This window comes from Dipteris shenzhenensis, chromosome 19 (genome assembly GCF_047967505.1).
Source record: "Dipteris shenzhenensis isolate YYH24624 ecotype China chromosome 19, Dip_SZ_1.0, whole genome shotgun sequence".
NCBI lineage: Eukaryota > Viridiplantae > Streptophyta > Polypodiopsida > Gleicheniales > Dipteridaceae > Dipteris > Dipteris shenzhenensis.
In genome coordinates this window covers 44,339,564-44,357,839 of record NC_141614.1, presented here as the reverse complement: position 1 = coordinate 44,357,839, position 18,276 = coordinate 44,339,564, and the positions used below count along the sequence as shown (strand labels likewise).

The 18,276-nt window shown below is 44.1% G+C and overlaps 1 protein-coding gene across 1 annotated transcript; it reads left to right on the top strand.

Annotated features, from left to right (window-relative positions):
- The first annotated feature begins 7,108 nt into the window (after positions 1-7,108).
- LOC147890516 (aureusidin synthase-like) lies at positions 7,109-8,769 on the top strand. The gene has a single exon (XM_087390308.1). It carries the CDS (start codon positions 7,109-7,111, stop codon positions 8,678-8,680), a length of 1,572 nt encoding a protein of 523 aa, XP_087246434.1. The 3' UTR covers positions 8,681-8,769.
- Positions 8,770-18,276: the final 9,507 nt, after the last annotated feature.

The window sequence follows — 18,276 nt, the reverse complement described above, 5'->3', positions numbered from 1 at the left end:
TAGAGGGTGCAAGCTTGTCTCTAGACATACTGCCAGGTCATCAAGATGCTCCTAGCAAAGATACAATTAACTTCGGTGATTACTGGTCCAACCAGATCATGGCCTTGTCTCAAACTAATACACTAAATTAATTCACTTTTGTTCACCTCTCTCTCTCTCTCTCTCTCTCTCTCTCTCTCTCCATAGCGAGAGAGAGAGAGAGAGAGAGAGAGAGAGAGAGAGAGGGGGGGGGGGAGGGGGATGGTTTAAATGACTAATGAGAGAGAGAGAGAGATAGAGAGAGAGGGGGGGGGGAGGGGGATGGTTTAAATGACTAATGACACTATCTCTCAAAATGCACATCTTAACACACACACACACAAAAAAAAAACCCATAGCGACGTGATGCAAGTGACTTCTCCTTAGTTCAATTTCCCCTCCCAATAATCTAAGCATCCACGAATTATAAGATCAGAATGCTTTCGATTATTTTGAAACATGGCGCTTGTCGTAATTGACGCAAATGTAACTTCATAATATAGATAGAAAATCCATTGCTTCTCTCTCTCTCTCCTCCTTTACCTTTTTTGAAAAATGGTTCTTGCTTCTATTATTCCCTCTCAACAATCTAAGTGTCCAAAGAATAAGAAAACAATATGCAAGGGTTCTTAGTTCGGTTTTCCCCTCCCAAAATCCAAGCGTCCATGAATTTTAGGATCACAATCGTTTCAATGATTTTGAAAATGTAGCTTGTCTCTAACTAATAGAATAACGTATTTCACTTCTGACCACCATTATATTTTTCCCATCTCTCTCTCTCTCTCTCTCTCTCCCCCCCTCCATTACCTTTTTTTTAAAATGGTTCTTGCTTCAGTTTTTCCCTCTCAAGAATGTAAGTGTCCATAAAATAAGAAAACAATATTCAAGGGTTCTTAGTTCAGTTTCCCCTTCCCAAGAAGGTATTTCAATGATTTTGAGGTCCACGAATTAAAGGATCAGAATGGTTTCAATCTTTCTCTCTCTCTCTCTCTCTCTCTCTCTCTCTCCCCTCCATTATCTTTTTCAAAAAATGGTTCTTAGTTCAGTTTCCCCTCCCAATAATCTAAGCATCCACAAATTATAAGATTATAATGGTTTCGATTATTTTGGAAAATGTACCTTGTCTTAAACAATACAAATGTAGCTGCATAATATAGATAGAACATCCATTGCTTCTCTCTCTCTCTCTCTCTCTTGCTCGCACAAAACATAAGATCGGAATGGTTTCCATGCAAACACACACACACACGCACGCACAAAAATAGCTTCAACATATGGATAGATAATAGGAAGATAGATATATAGCTAGATGAGTAGGTAGATAAATTGAATTTCTCTAGGTAGATAAACATATGCGAGAGCAAAAGAGAGTGCTAGCGAGCGAGCGACCAAGAGAGAGAGAGAGAGAGAGAGAGAGTGTGTGTGTGAGAGAGAGAGAGAGAGAGAGAGAGAGAGAGAGAGAGAGAGAGAGAGAGTGTGTGTGTGTGCATTTTATATACCCCCTTGCCTCTCTCTTTAAGCTTCCACGAATTATAAGATCAGAATGGTTTCGATTATTTTGAAAATGTAGTTGGTGTATAACTAATAGAGTAACTTATTTCACTTTCGGCCACCATTATTTCATCTCTCTGTCTCTCTCTCCTCCATTATCTTTCTTAAAAAATGGTTCATTAAAAAAAAATAGTTCTTAGTTCAATTTTCCCCTCCCAATAATCTAACACTTGTTTCAATTATTTCGAAAAATGTAGCTTGTCTTAAACGATGCAAATGTATCTCTCTCTCTCTCTATCTTTCTCTCTCTCTCTCCCTCTTTCCCCCTCTCCTCCATTATCTTTTTTAAAAAATGGTCATTTCTTCAGTTTTTCCCTCTTAAGAATCTAAGCATCCAAAGAATAAGAAAACTCCATCCTTAAGATTGTGTGTGTGTATAACTAATAGACTAACTTATTTCGGCCACCATTATTTCATCTCTCTCTCTCTGTCTCTCTCTCTCTCTATCTCTCTCTCTCCTCCATTATCTTTCTTAAAAAATGGTTCATTGAAAAAAAATAGTTCTTAGTTCAATTTTCCCCTCCCAATAATCTAACACTGGTTTCAATTATTTCAAAAAATGTAGCTTGTCTTAAACGATGCAAATGTATCTCTCTCTCTCTCTCTCCCTCTTTCCCCCTCTCCTCCATTATCTTTTTTAAAAAATGGTCATTTCTTCAGTTTTTCCCTCTTAAGAATCCAAGCATCCAAAGAATAAGAAAACTCCATCCTTAAGATTGTGTGTGTGTGTGTGTGTATGTGTGTGTATACCCCCTAACCTCGCTCTCTCTCTCTCTCTCTCTCTCTCTCTATCTAACCTTCATATTTCCCCTTCCATGAATTTCGATAATTTTTCTATGCACCTTTCCACACAAATAAATATACAATATAAAAGGAGAGCCAATTGACTATGCATAAAGAGGTGCTCAAGTACTTGAGGTGGGATAGGACAACCACACACACACACACATAATCTCTCTATCTCTCACTCTCTCAAATGTGGAGATATAGCTATTAGAACCACATACAAAATCAATCTCTCTCTCTCTCTCTCTCTCTCTCTCTCTCTCTCCGTCATTCAAAATTAACCACAATAAACTTTTCTCTCTCTCTCTCTCTCTCTCGCTCTCTCTCTCTCTCTCTCTCTCTCTCTCTCCATCATTCAAAATTAACCACAATAAACTTTTCTCTTTCTGTGTTATGAAGTTTTAAAAGGTAGAGGGATTGACACAATAAACCTTTGAACATAAAAAATTGCCATACAAAAGCTTTATCTAACACATTGAGCGCTCCCCTTGAGGCATTATCCCGAAGGATAACCGACCTGGCAACGATAGTTAGGCGGGACTTGAGTCGAGGGACTCGGAGTTGCTGCATTGCTGGAGATGGTTCACTGGAGTGGAGAGTCAGACTTGTGAGTCGTGAAGGGCTCGCTGAAGCAGGCACACCACAGTCTCGTTGTGCACCGAACACAGAAGTAGTCATGCAGTGCAAGGAACGCCGCAGTCACGTTGTCCACCGAACTCGCTGAAGATGGCAGTGCAAGGACTCTGAGGAGCTCGCTGAAGATGGCAGTGCACGGAAGTGCTTAGAAGGTCGCGTGCGGGAGAGGACATGTAGGACGTGTGACTTGAGGGAGGATGCGGGAGCGGGAGCTCAGAGGAGTGAGAGGACGATGTGGTATGTTTGTAGAAGGAGCAGGAGGCTCAGAACTTGGATGACAGATGGAGCGGGAGCGGGAGCGGGAGAGGTAATTATGGCGTGGCGATGCTGGTGGGCTGGCGGCGCTGCCTCATTTATGGCATTTATGGCGGCGTTGCGCCGTCGGCCGCCTCCTTTCACTCCCCCGTCTGCTGTGTACACCTGCACAGTCTATGTACACGCTGCTCTGCATCGATCTGCCCATGTAGGTGTGCCATGTGGCACTTTCTCCGAGCCCCGCGCGACTGGTCATCACTGGACTGAACAGCTGAAATGCATGCCCATCTGTTCGCCACGTGTCAGCTGAGCATGCCCATTTGTTCGCCACGTGTCCCCGCTCCACTGCTCCACGTGGCGGCCTCTCGTCTGTCTCACCCTCCTTATAGTATAGATGACAGTGCGACTGAAGAGGAACATGTGTTGAGTCGGATCATAAAGGCGGTAGCCACAAAGAGAGTTTTTAGCGCCCGGTCATGGAGTTTATTTTGACTATCAGCCACCGGGATGAAAGCATATGCTATGCAGTCGAATACACAAAATCTATAATAGTTTGGGGCTTTTTCGACCATTGCGTGTATGGAATGGAGTCGGTAGTTTGTGAGTAGACATGATTTTGTAGGTAGCATGCAGTGGAGACTGATTCTTCCCAATAGGAATCAGGGAGGCTTGCAATCTTTAGCATGCTGCGTACCGAATTCATCAGTGACCTATTTTTTTGTTTAATTCTGTTGTGGTGAATGAGGAACTGTTAAGCGTTGGCGAATTCAATTATCTAGACAATATTGTTTGAAGGGGCCTGAGATGTACTCGCCACCATTGTCCGACTGGAGTGCCTTGATTTTGAATGGGTGTTGATTTTTGACTAGGCTTCTATAGGCTATGAATAAGTTAAATACTGTTTTGGAATGTTTGTGTTTTAGGAAGGAGACGACTGTGAAGCGTGTAAAGTCATCTATGAAAGTTATAAAGTATCGATTGTGTTTCAGACAGCAAGTCGGTAACTGACATAAATCTAATTATGTGTATGATTTCGATCTGAGGCTCTGTTGATCTAATGCTGGACATGTTTCCATAGATGCAAACTTCTCGCAGAGATAGTCGACTCGATGAGGGTAGATGATAATTTGTCGCTAAACAATGTCTGAAAATGTGTAACATTGTTCGATGGTTCAAATGGCGAGGCGGTAATGCCATAATAGTGTTTTATAAGGGTGTGTATTGGTATGATTTGCTGAATGTGCTTCATGGGTAGGGTGCGTTGTTCTTCCCAAAATATAGAGCCGGCCAATCTTTGGGCAGGTAACTATGTAGGTGCTACCTGAGGGCATGCGATGGTGTATTAGGCAATGTGTATGTAGAAATTCGACGGACGTGTCAGCGTGAGAGAAGGTTTTTTTTCTGTCTCAGGGATGTAATAGATTTTGTCGATGTTGACAACGTTTCCATCTGACAGTTCAGTGTGCGCACTGCCCATGCCAATTCCTTACTTGCCATCCATTGTCTCCAAATCGAATGTCGATTGGAGTATGCAATGCTTTGTAATTGAGGAGCCAGTCAATCCTTGACGTCAGATGACAGGTGGCTCCTATATCAAGGATCCAGGTCGATGTGGATGACTCGTGTAGATGAGTTGCAGAGTAGGCTAGGTGAACATCTTCTACTAAAGAGATTTTGGATGTGGTAGATTGATTATCATAGTCATGTGGAGAATCGATTGGACTCTCAGAGTCAGACACACAGTTTGCATGTCTCTGTCGAGAATGCAATTTTCCTTTGTTTTTGGGATTTTGCCAACAATCACATGTGTCGTGATTTTTGCTGCAGATTTGACATTGAGGTTTGAGGAGTCTGAAGTTACGATTGTCATGTTTGCGATGTGTTTGGCGTTTCATCGATTAATATTGTTGTCTGTCTCTTTGCAATTTGTTGTAGTTTTGACGTTGGCGATTGTTTTGATTTGCATACATTACCAACGTTGTGTCGCTAGTGGAAGCGGATGATGCGATTAATCCCCGCATGGCTAGTTCTTGCAGTATGGCAGGGATGAGGAGCGAGACGGTTAGAGCGGCTTTTGTGGCCTGTGTTGTAATGAACAGCTGCCACAAAGGTGGAAGGGCCTCCCGAAGGCAAAGTGCCCTTACGGATTGGTCCAATATGAGGCCAGAGATCGTTAGATCATCCATGGCCATTCTCCAGTTATGGAGAAACTTTCTTCCTTCTCCGACATTGAAATTCTCATGAGTTTCTTAAGATTGGCAATTTGGATGGATACGTCTTTATGATCGTACATTTGTTGCAGCAGCTGAACCCAAATTTCATGCGCGGTGGTCAAAGTTCTCACTGTTTGATTTTGTGTCTTCCATATGCAAGAAGAGTTGGAGTCGGGCGTTCAACTCCTTGGCTTTCCACACTGCAACGTCCGCTGCATTCGCACAGACTTGATTTCCGTTCACGACCATAAGCAGGTCAAGTTTCTGCAAGAATAATTCCATGGTTATTTGCCATAGTTGATAGTTTCCATCGGTCAAATTTATCGACCTTGTAAGGGCGTGATGCTTGTTGTTCCATCGTGACAATCTGTTTGGATCAGATGTCATGATTTCAGGGAGAAGGTGAGTGGCGTGGGTTTGGCTCCTAAAGGTTTCCTTATAGAAAAATTATAATACTTTCTTGTTCACAAAGAGATAGAGATAACTCGTAATTATATTGAATGAACCAGCTGTTACATACTTTGATATGATTAGATGTGTCTGTTCATTTGACACCTTTTCATAATTGTGTTGTTTCATTTTGTATTTGTTTAATTTAAATAATGATTGTATTATTCTTTTAATACATGAGGTGTGCCTCAATTGGACATCAGTTTCATTGTTGTTCGGGTGTTTCGGTGCCTCAATTTTACATCAATTTCATTGTCGGACACAATTTTACATCCATTTCATTGTCAGACATACTTGTCTATGACTTCACTCTTACAAAGGCAGGACGTGTCAGAAAGTTGACTATAAACATTCTGAAGGAAAAAGCTCCATGCCTGCAAGAGAGTGAGTATTGTGGAGGAGAAAAATAAAGATGCACCAGGAGTGAGAGACAAAATTTGGAGGGTGATGGCCTTCATTTAGAAGAAGCCAATGTTATTGTTGATAGTGCCGAAGAAGATGCTCCTTCCACTTAATCTGGAAATGATACCAATGTAACACTTTTTTATGGTTTGTTTGATTTTCAAATGCAGTCTATGATCTTTACTTACAATAATAGCACAATTATGTTTCCCATTCAAATTCATGATTATTTTGAACTTACTTGCTTTTGAAAATCATGTCATTTCTTTGTACTTGTTACTAATTTGTGTTTGGAGAGGTAGGGCATTTTTTGCTCATTTTTTAAATGCCTTAGCTCATGAGTAAAACACTTGTCTAATTCCTTTAAAAAGGCCCCCTTTTTGTGCGGAACATTTTAAAGATTCGAAATGTTTCTCCTAAGGTGCAAATATTATCCAAACAATCCGCAATGGTGGTTTTGGTTGGTTACTTTATTTTGACTCATTGAAAGATTGCCTTTATTAACAAGGTACATAGCTCAAAGTTGAAATCAATTTCATTGTCATTGGGGTGTTTCGGTTCGGTGCCTCAGTTTTACATTGTCATTCGGTACCCATGTCTTATTGCCCAAAAATATCATAGTTTCAACTGAACCATGCGTACAGGCTTCCCACGCGTTGTTCTGCACGATCAGCACGTGACCATGTCTCCGTGAACGGGGTTCTTCGCTAAGGTATCTCCGTGAACGCGTAAGGAACGCTCCTCTTCGTTTCAAGTTTCCTCTACCAATCCTCTACGCTGCACACCAATCATCTACCATGGCTCATGCTGCTGTTGGTTCCCACTTCTCACGCCTCAGCTCCTCACTCCCCCTCCTCGGTACCTTGCTTCTGTTGGGAGCCTGGTTTCCCCCCACCTTCACCGCACCTGTACTAGCTCCCGATATAGCTCTCTGCCACTACTCTCCAAGTGCTGCTTACATATTCGACTGCTGCCCACCTCCATCGCATACCCCCCCCCGCCCCTTCCAGCTTGAGGAGTCCCCCACCCTCAAGATCAGGCGACCTGCTCATAAAGCTAGCGACGAATACGCCCGGAAACTTGGCCAGGCTTATGAGCTCATGCGAGCCCTGCCTCATGAAGATCCGCGCTCCTTTGGCCATCAAGCAAATATACACTGTGCTTACTGTGACGAATATTATTATCAAGGGAACACCACCACGCCACTTCAAATCCATGCCTCTTGGCTTTTCTTTTCTTTCCACAGATGGTATCTCTACTTCCATGAACGCATTCTCGCTAAATTGCTTGGCGATGACACATTTGCTTTGCCTTTCTGGAACTATGACCATCCAGATGGAAGCACAATGCCTCGAATCTATGTGGAATACCCTGAACTAGGGGACTACAATAGAGAAGCTTCTCATCTGCCTCCTGCAATAGTAGACATCGACGAAGTTTCTCGCGGCAACGACAATAACCTCACCATGGAGGAGCAGCTCATTGTCAACCAAGCTGCACTATATTGGGTAATGGTCACCGCTGCACCTACTCAGTACACCTTCTTTGGTCAGCCCTACAGATCCGGAGATCTTCAGATGCCTGGCTATGGTACAGTCGAGACGATGCCTCACAACAGCGTACATGAATGGGTGGGCGATTCCAATCACAATAATTTCGACATGGGCTTGTTTTCGACATCTGCTAGAGACCCCGTGTTCTACGCCCACCACGCTAATCTGGATAGGCTATGGACAGTGTGGAAAACCCTTGCAGAAAGCAACGTAGACATCGACGATCCAGACTACCTGGACTCTGAGTTTGTGTTCTACGACGAGAATGCAGAGCTGGTCAAAGTGACAGTGAGGGATTCGCTCAACGATTCCAAGCTAGGGATCATGTATGAGGAAGTTGAGATTCCGTGGCTTAGCTATACTCCAAAACCACAAAGCAGTACACCTGCTGAGCTTTTAGAGGACACAGTAATATGCAAGATGGGCGAGGAGGTGGTGCAACCTTGCTCTGCGCGTGTAGCAAGGGACAAGCAAGGGTGGTCTAATGGTGAAGAAATGCTAGTAATCGGGGGGATAGAGGTGCAAAGCAACACACAAGCAAAGTTTAATGTCTTCTTAAATCTTCCCACCGCTAACATAACTACGTTACTCAACTGCACCGAGTTTGCAGGTACGTTCTCCACGCGCATGGCCAACTCCTCAGTGAATACTTCACTTCATTTTGGAATCGGCGTCATTGTGAGAGAGCTCAATCTGATTGGGGAAGATAGCTTAGTCGTCACCATTGTGCCAACGTATGTGTCAGTGCCCGGGGTTAAGATCTTGAGTATCACAATCGAATACGAATATGTGCTAGCCCGAGCATCTGTTGCATAAATGAAATGTAAACTGATTCCACCAAAATGGCCTGTAGCTCCAGATGTTGGAGCCTTCAAGAGGATGTTACGCTATGTTGTTAAGCTTGTAGCTCGTATTCTACTTGACTATATAAACTCTCCCCTATTAGACAAGTCCTTTCGATGACCAACTCCTTTCGATGACCAACTCTTATCTTAGTGTGATTTTAATTCTTTCATGGATGTAAATACAATATATCTCCATTACCAAAGTGTCTATGAGTATTGCCTTCTTTCTTGAAAGTATCCAAATTGAACATTCCGTCTCGTACCAAAAACGGCCTTGTACCTCTAACACGTACATTAAGTTAGGTTACGTAAACATTATGTCTCATTGTGTGTTAGTATAATGGTGCTAGGCCATGCAATTAAGCATGGTGGCTATTAAAATCAAGCGGAAGGCCTATATATGTAACCACCTATTCACACAATACAATTGTAGACTATTCGCTAACGTGTCTCTCTGTATTAATGTCTCTTTACTTCTTTGAATCAATTATTGTATCAGAGCGAGATCTCAATTCGATCTTGTGGTGTCCATTACTGAGCACGTGAAAATTTTATAGGGACAATCGAGTTTTGTTTTCATTATTGATTCAAGATCTATATCTTAATTCTGTGAAAGGCTACAACAACGACTCTAATAGCTCTACTAAGGGGTTACTACCATCATTGAATGAAGGTGGGCCCTTGAATCTAATTTGATCAATGTGAGTCATTTGATGCAAATCACTTATGATGGTGGCCACATCTTTAGTCTAGATGGTTAGTGATGTCTAGCTTTGCACCATTGTTTACCCCCCACCCCTCCACTTCTAGGTGTTTCACATCACCCCTCGATGTCAACTACTATAGGGACATTTGTTTTACTTATTTCTAGATGTTTTGTGAGCCTTTTAAAAAATTTTGCAACACAACTAGAAAATCATCAGTAGCATTTGTAGGTGAGAAATTCATTGTTACACCTATGAACTTACAACATGCACAAGATAGTAAAGTTATTGAAGATTTTAGTGTGCAATCAAAAGAGCATATTTGGTGGCTTGCTGCATTAGAAGTCCCTAGAGAGACCCATTCTTACATGAAGTGGGTCTTTGAATGGCGTCCAGTTCCAAACATTATAGATGCTCAGACCAAGGGAGTGTTTCTTCATGTTGAAGGATTTGGATCTTTCAACATTGAGTGGAATATGTGAAGAGGCTCAAAAACTTTGAAGTGCATGTTTGGAGTCTAGACAGGGGCAAACACATCATACCCATGTCTCTTTTGTGTGCACTCACAAGTAGGGTAGAACACAAAAAATAGTAAAAGAAATGTGGATGATGGCAAGTACCAATGGAGCAATGGTGTTATGAGTTGTGATCAAAAGAGTGCACTGGATTGAGACAAAGTTGATGAAAATTGGTATGCAATTTTAAACATCCCACTAGAAAGAGTGTATTTTTAGTCTTGCCTGCAGTTGATCGACAAGTTTCTATACTTACATATAGTGTATGTATGGAATATTAAACTTGAAGAAAGAGGCACAGCTTCTATTATTGCAAAACTCAAAGCACTTTTTTCTAGCACATGGAGGAAACATCACACTTCAAAAGGATGCACTTCAGGGAATCTTCCATGTACAGTCTCCAAGGGCGGTGAAAAGGCACGGAGAGTTTTATTTAATCATGGTAAATATTGGCACGATATAACTTGGGGTTTTTAGAAGGCATTCTACGAGTGCACCAAAAATTTAGAAGCTAGTCTAAATGTCAGAAATATGTGTGCACCTATTTGGAGAGGGGGACGAGCATTTTTCGAGCGAAATCTTCTGAGCGTCTGAGCGAAGGAAAAAAAAGCTTCCACCTATGTAAAAATATGGCAAAAATAGATCGGAACAAAACATAGTTTCTTGTTTAGGCTCTTAAACTCAAGTGTTTTTATGTTGATGTAGCACATTCTTTAAGCTCACAGTCCATGGTTTACTAAAAAGTATCGTTCTTTGAATCTTTGGAGTTGCCAGAGATATGGAAAAGTAGCATTATACTGCACAAGGTGCGTATTAAACACACATCATGATGGTCAGATGGCTTGAAGCAATGCTCTCCATGAAATGTTTGGATGGTTTTATCATGGAATTAATGGTTCTTCTTGTAAAAGGGAGAAATATTTGCAAACACAATTATATCATCCAGCCACAGAGGAAATAAAGTAAGAGGCAGGAGTCTTGTAACAAGTCACGTGCTGCGCAAAAGGTTAAACGATGGTTTACCAAAAGAGTTCATTGCAAAATATAGTGTATTGAAATGCCTTACTCTTAATACTTTCAATTGTAGGCCATTTGCAAAATAAATTTGGATATATATTTCTATTGTAAAAAAAAAAATCTTCAATTTAACGTGTCAATGTTTTTTAATTTTCGAAATTTCAAGTGTCAATGAATATGGTTATTTTGCATTTAAGGAAGCACAAACTCTAACATACATTGAATTCATGTGTGAAAAAGAGAAGCAAGACGTGGGTGTATTTCAAACTATGTCCAAAAATGTGTTGTAAAGATTTATTTCATTAACTTCTTAAAGGCCTTTGTTAAGGCCCCAAACCTAGGCCTTAATGAAATCCTTAATTCTAAACCATGAAGAAAGGCCTTTATTAAAGCCTAAACTTAGGCCTTGAACTTTTTTTAATAGTTACTAATAAAACAAGAGGGTAGCTAATCTCACTATTTAAGCCTTGGTTAATAGTTACTATATAAAACAAGAGGCTGGCTAATCTCACTATTCATTTAAAAATCATCCACCCTCTTCTCCTTCCTCGTACTTCCATGGCAAGGACTAAACAAACTATCAAGGAGACTTAAAGGACAATATTGCATAAATCCTCAAAAAAATTTTTTTTTTGGAAGGAAGAAGTGATGCAGTTGATCAAGAGAGGGGGTGGGGGTGGGGCACAAAAGGAACAATGAGGTGGGGAAGAAAAGTACAAGTGAGGCATTAGGGGTGGGGGGGCGCAAGATGAGACCTAGTGTCAGGGTGTGGGAACCAAGGGAGGTCTCTCCAAGAATGAGAGACCTTTGTGGTACTAGTTAGTCTTGAAAATGGAAATTCTGATAGTTGGTAGAGTTGTTGAGGGGGTTGTCACATGCTGAGTGTGCTGCCCAGGAGAAAAAATGGGGCAGATAGACTTGGCAATACATAGACTTGTGAGGTTAGTGTGCAAGGATGCAAAAATGCATTGGTCGTATTCACTTAAGGCTGACGGTGTGGTTAAAATTGTGACTATCCTAAACTGAAATTGTTTTATTTTTCTAGTAGTAGCTTGATTATGAAAACTATCCTAAATCAGCCCAGTAGTTGAAATTGTTTTGTTTAGATAGAGTTTTTGCATGTACTACGCTTTGTTTTATTTTCCTCATAGTAGTGTAAAAAGTGGGGCTCAGTACGACTAATCAGGCATGTTGGGTGGGTAGAATCAAGACCATCTCATTTGAAAGATCGACATTGCAGTACCATCATTCAAATGAATTGATGTCTACTCCATGTGGGTAGCTCTAAGAGACCATGTAATTTGTAGGCTTAGATTTTGAAGATTGACATTGGAGAATCGAGACCATCTAATTTGCAGGCTCAGATGTTCAAGATCCACATTGCAGCTTGAAATGTTCTTGAAATCAATTGATGTCTATTCTCGGATAGCTGCAATATTGTGGACAATCGAAGTTCATTTGGACAATTATAGCCACCGAGTAAACATCGGCCCTACATGAGAGTAGTCATGACCATCTAAATTCTCTACCTTGCCATGAAAAGAGCTACATTTGGAGTGCTTACTTATATTCTAGATTCCCCCCTCCCTGGTTCTGCCCTCTTCAGCCAACGACAAAAGAGATCATATTGTATGGGATGCCTAGAGTTAGGGTCATTGTCTTTGTCCGTAACATTTTGATGACCACATTATGATCCAGCACTTGGATGGCTCTCTTTTTTGTTGGAGAATTGAGAGAGTGGGCATGCAGGACAGGTGTCGAATATGTAGGATATTTGGGCATCTTTGCCAAATATTTTCTAGCAAAGAAAAAAGAATAAGAAATTTTTTGGTGTGGCTTCTCTCGTACTCGACAGAGTGTCCTTGTCTTTAAGCACACGTCATCCATGAGCATTGAAAAATATGCATCAGTGTGCGTTTGGCATATATGTGTGGCTATGATGGGTATAATACTTTGCAAAGGTCCTAAATTAAGTAGCTTTAATTATTGTGCAAAATATCATACCCATTGGGTCTCATTTACATGGTTGGGAATGCATATTTTCTTGTTCTCAAACACACATCATTCATGAAAAATATGCATTAGTGTGGTTTTGGCATATGTGTGTGTCCACCCACAAACCCTAATCCAAGAAAGTATTTATGTCACCTCTCTCACAGTTTTGGTTATTTGTAGTTTAATGTTTATAATAATTTTTTTTCATTCCTTTCCTATCCCCCTCATTGCTCTCTGCCATCCTCTTTGTCATCCCATCGTGCCCCTCTTCCCTATCCTCTGAATTTCCTTATTTCTAAAATTTTCCCTTCTTTATACTCTCTTTTCTACCTTCTTGCAGTCCCTTTCCTACAACCCCCTTCATCCCCTATTCTTCCAGTCATAAATTCCCTCCATCCCCTTCTGCCAATGTAGCCCTCTATCCCAAATTCCTCTTCTTTCTTTCCTCTAAATTTCATTTTCTCTTGGTTTGACTTAGAGGAAGGATGGTCCCATTAAAGGGGTGTGATGGAATGTGTTGAGTACTTGCTTGATTCCCTAGAATCATCATCTTGAGGGAAGGCATACTTCATGATGTTGATCTTGAGGGAAGGTGTTGAGAAACCATCTCAACATCATATGTTCAATATGTGCATAGCACTTCAGACCACTGGTGGGCCCCGATCAACAGGCACATAGCTACAGTGTCTTCGAGACTCATAGGGTATCATGCACATTGACCCATGGGAGATTCTGGACATGACCACTAGTTTTTACAGCCAGCTCCTTCAGATGGAGAGGATGAACCTAGCTGGTCTTGTGGCCCGAGAGCTAGTTTAGGATCACATTCTAATAGTAGTCTCATAGGACTTAGCAGTAGACTTGAGGAGCCTTTCACAAATGAGGAGCTCTAGGACCCCGCCGACCCAGAAGTGCCTGAGTGAGGATGGCTTGACTCCGGCCTTCTTATGGAACTTCTAGGAGATTATCTCCACCCCTTTCCGTTTAGCTTGCCAAGAGGATTTTGACACATTCTGTGTCTTGAAGCTCGAGATGAGCGCTCTCGAATCTATGACTAAGCCACTGAGAAATTGGGTCCTGCTCCCTGAGCCTCTTGATGGAGGCGAGGTCTCTCCTCAAAGCCCACTCATGCTCCTGAAGGGTCCTCCTCTGCCTAAGGGCATGAGCCTGTAGCTCCTCACTACTCCTCTGAATCATAGCAGCCACCCACGCAACTTAGCCCTTACATGGTGCCATCTCTGACTGCTCCCAAATCCCTACCATGACCTACTGAATCTCCTCATTCTGCAGGAGGTCCTCTAGAATGCGGACCCCCTTTTGGGGGAGACCTCGGCGGGGCTAATCCAAGTGAAGTACCACTGGAGAGTGGTTTGACATCGTGGTACCTGCATGAATCCTGATAGATTCACCTCTTTGTAGTGCCCAGTCCCCAACATAGAAGCGGTCTAATCTCTCTAGCAATCCATTGTGTCTCCTCTGTCCAAAGGAGAAGAGAAGGCTGCCAGGAGTCCTGCTGAACTCTGGATCTCTCCACAGGTCTCTGCCATTGATCATGAAAATGAACTGCTCCTAGGTGCTATGCCCTGGTGCTGGCATCTCAGAGAATGAGGCATCATCCTGCTTGTCTTTCCCAAACTCCAGGTTGTTGGGTTCACCTCCACCAACAATCCAGGAGTCAACATCCGGAAGACACTCTGACAACCTCCTCCAAAAGGCCGGGCGGTGCTGTCTACATGCTACGGCATACACATTCAGGATCCTAATTCTCGATTCTCCTGTCCGCACTCCCATCCAAACTTCTCGAAGCTCGCCCTGATCGTAGAGCTCTGAAGCCAAAGTCCGTGAGACTGAGATGTAGACCCCTCCGCTCCATTCTACTATGGGAGACCACTCCTCTGGACCTCTCCCTGGGAGAAGGTGATGGCGTCGTCTGATGTCTGCGGTTGCAAACATGTCCCCTGAATCATAAGGATGTCCAGTTCCCGCCCTACCAGTGCCCTCTACAACTCTTGTCAGAGCATCAAGTACTGCATCTGGCTACAAACACGATCATGGAGCCCGTGTACATTCCAACTCACTATGGTCCAGCTCATGAGAATGGGGGAGTCAAGAACAAGGCTCTCGTGTGAGTGGGTGCCTGCTGTCCTAGAAAGTCTGCCTTGTGTGATTTTGCCGAGGGTTTAGAGGGGTAGTTAGTGTCTGTGCGGCGTCGTACTAGGGTAATCTGAGTGTAATCTGATTACCCAAAATAGCATCAAACACCTCTGGGGACCACTTCTCCAACCCTGTGGAGGCAAACGGAAATCTCCAAACGGGGTGTGTCTAAGATTCCACTGCACTAATCAAACCCCCCGTCCAAGGCTGAAGGACCATGAGCGTTACCTCCAATGGTAGAGGGTATGAGTCTAGAATCTCCAGATAGTTCCAGGGTCCTAACCTCCAGAAGTCCCATAGTAAGGGATGCCTAGGGTGGAGGTTGGGAGCTGTTGACCGAGATGAGGAGCCTCGTCCCTCAAGATCCCTCTTTGAGCGGACCTGCTGCTACGAGATGAGGAAGCAGAAGGGGGCCTCATCGTTCCCTTGCCTGATGGCAGGGGTGTCGAAGCAGAAGAAGCTACTGATGAAGTGGAGAGGGGGGCAGTAGGAGAGGGAGGGATAGGGGCACGGGGGACAGAGGGAGGGGGGTGGGTGGTGAGAGTGACCATAGATGGGGGGGCTGAGGGGGGGGGGGGAGGGGGCGGGGGGAACCCTAGAGGGGGAGGGGGAAGTGAAGAGGAGGAGGGGGAGGGGGAGGGGGAGGAGGAGGGAAAAGGACGGCCTCAGGCCCCCCTGCCAATTAGGCTCGTAAGGGCTCTGGATTCGGCTCCTCCACGGCCCTCATCGGGCTAGCGTTTGTGACTTTTGCCATCGTCGCATCTGGAGCTCTTGGGGCTTGCTGCTACTGCAAGGGTGGGTGTGAAGGCTGAACCTCCAAAGTTGGAGGATTGGCTGGGGGTGGCCCTTGTGTTGTTGGATGAGGTGGCTGCTGTTGTTCCTCCTTCGAGACCTCTCGGTCAACCCTGTCCCTCTCCCTGCAATTGGCCCTCTACTTGTAGCTTTTGCAGCCTATTTGCTTGGTTTCTTTTTCTTTTTAACCTATGTCTAGCTCCCTTTTGATGGGGTAACCCATGGGGTCTGAGACTCTTGCTACTCCTGCCTGAGAGGGCGCTAAACGCGGGCCTACTGACTCTACCTACTCTGTGGAGGAGGGCACGGGGTAATCTCTGGCGAGGTGACCCAGTTGTCTGCACCAAAGACATTGGCCTGGTAACCCAGAGATCTCCACCCTCTGGCGAAGTGTGCCCCCTTCCAAGGTCTTGAGAAGAATCAACTCCGGGAGGGACTCTGGGCTCTCAACCACTAGCCTGATCTTGGGGACTCCATCATCTGCTAGAACTGTGGCGGCTAACTTTGGCGGGGACTCGAGCACTGTGCCAAATGCCCAACCAATGGAAGGGAGGATGGCTCGATACTCCTTGGGGAGCCTTGGGAAGCAGAGTGTGACCGAAAAATGTGGACCCATTATACCAAGGAAAGAGGTAGACAAAAGATGTAGGCCAAGGAGGATGGGGCTTTGCTCCACAAGTGTCGAGGCAGTGTCGGGGGAGCTCAACTGGATGAGAAAAATGCCTCATCCATAGATGGTGACCTCCTGGATGTGGTCTCCCTCTAATGCCAAGCTCGCTTGGATCCACTCTTGCACTTGTTTCCGTGTAGATGTGAGACCCACAATTTTGCCCACAAGCGCCTTGTCCTGGAGGGACTGAACTGCCTTTGCTGTACCTGTTGCTTGTCAGCTAGGGAAAGAAGAACCTTAACGGCCACTGTGGGATTTGAGGGTGCTACCATAGAGCCCCTCTGGCCAGACCAAGGGTCACCATCAAGGTTCTTCTTTTGCCTTAACAAGCACAAGTGCTCCCGCTGCTGGGAGGAAGAAGAAAAGGAGGGTGAGGAAGAAAAGCGTTAGAGGGGGAGGCGGAGGCGAGGTGGGGCGAAGGAGGGGGCAAGGATAGAAGTGGAAGAAGGAGGGCAAGGAAGGTGGAAGGGAGAGGAGGAAGAGGGGCGAGAAGGTAAGGAGGGAGAAAATGAGAGAATGAGAGGGCAAGGGAGCAGAGAGGAGGCGAGAGAGGGGGGAGAGCCGATAGAGGAGAGGAGGATGCGGGGGTGAAAGAGGCTGAGGTCAGAGCCTGGAGGTGGAGGATATGGAGGCAGAGATGGAGGTGGTGGGGATGGCAGAGGTGGAGGAGATGGGGCGGAGATGGAGGTGGCAGGAGTGGGCGAGGCTGGCGAGGCGCAGTAGGTGGAGGGGGAGGCAATAGCGACGGAAGCAGGAGGGGCAAGCGGGGGGCAAGGAGGTGGGAGTAGAAGGGGTGGAGGGAGAAGAAGGGGCAGGAGCAGAAGGGGAGGGTGAGGGAGTGCAGAGGGGGAGTAGAGGGGGGTAGACGGGGTGAGGCAGCGGGGTAGCCAGGGTGGGGGCGTGGTGGCTCAGTAGGAGGTCAAGGGGAGCTCAGCTTGTAGCTCTTTGTGTTGTCTTGATATACTCGACAGTAGTGTTCTTGAAGTGGCATTTATGTCATGCCCCAATCTTATTATATGTTGTGTCTTACCACTCAACACTTCCATCATCTAGGAAAAAATACACCCATGTGCTCTACATCTACACTCAGCCTAAACTTTAGTGTGTTCTAGTCATCTTGACCAAATAATAGACAAGGTGTAGTTAACCTAAGTTCATCATAGTTTTCTTACTCAAAAGTACATTTAGAGTGAATCTTGAATGTTTTAAACGCCTTCATATGAACATATCCTCCCAAAAATGTCACCCTGCTCCTCCACCTCTACATAGTCTGAGAGCATATCACATAATCTTTTCTCTCTCTAGTCTTAAAGAGGTCCTCACACAGTCGTTCCTCACCTACTCTTAAAACTGTGACATACCAGAGCTCCTCACACAATGTTTGTGACATATACAAACTCCTCACACAGATCTTGAAAGTTCTATGCTACAAAGTTACCCTGAATGCAATCCTGGTGGTGCAAGGCTTGTTTTGGACATATTCAATGATGGCTGGAATACATTTTTTAATTCCATCCCTCTTTCTCTACCCCCAAGATTGGAATTGCATGCTTTTGCATGCATACAGTTCCAATCCTAGGGATCGGCATCTTGTTTCTCTTTATCTATAATATGACGTACTCTTTCTCAATGTGAGAACAAACGAAGACAAAAAATAAAGTAAATGAAGACAAAAGTCCATTAAGAACATGGATGACCCTATACTTAAGAGCACTAATCA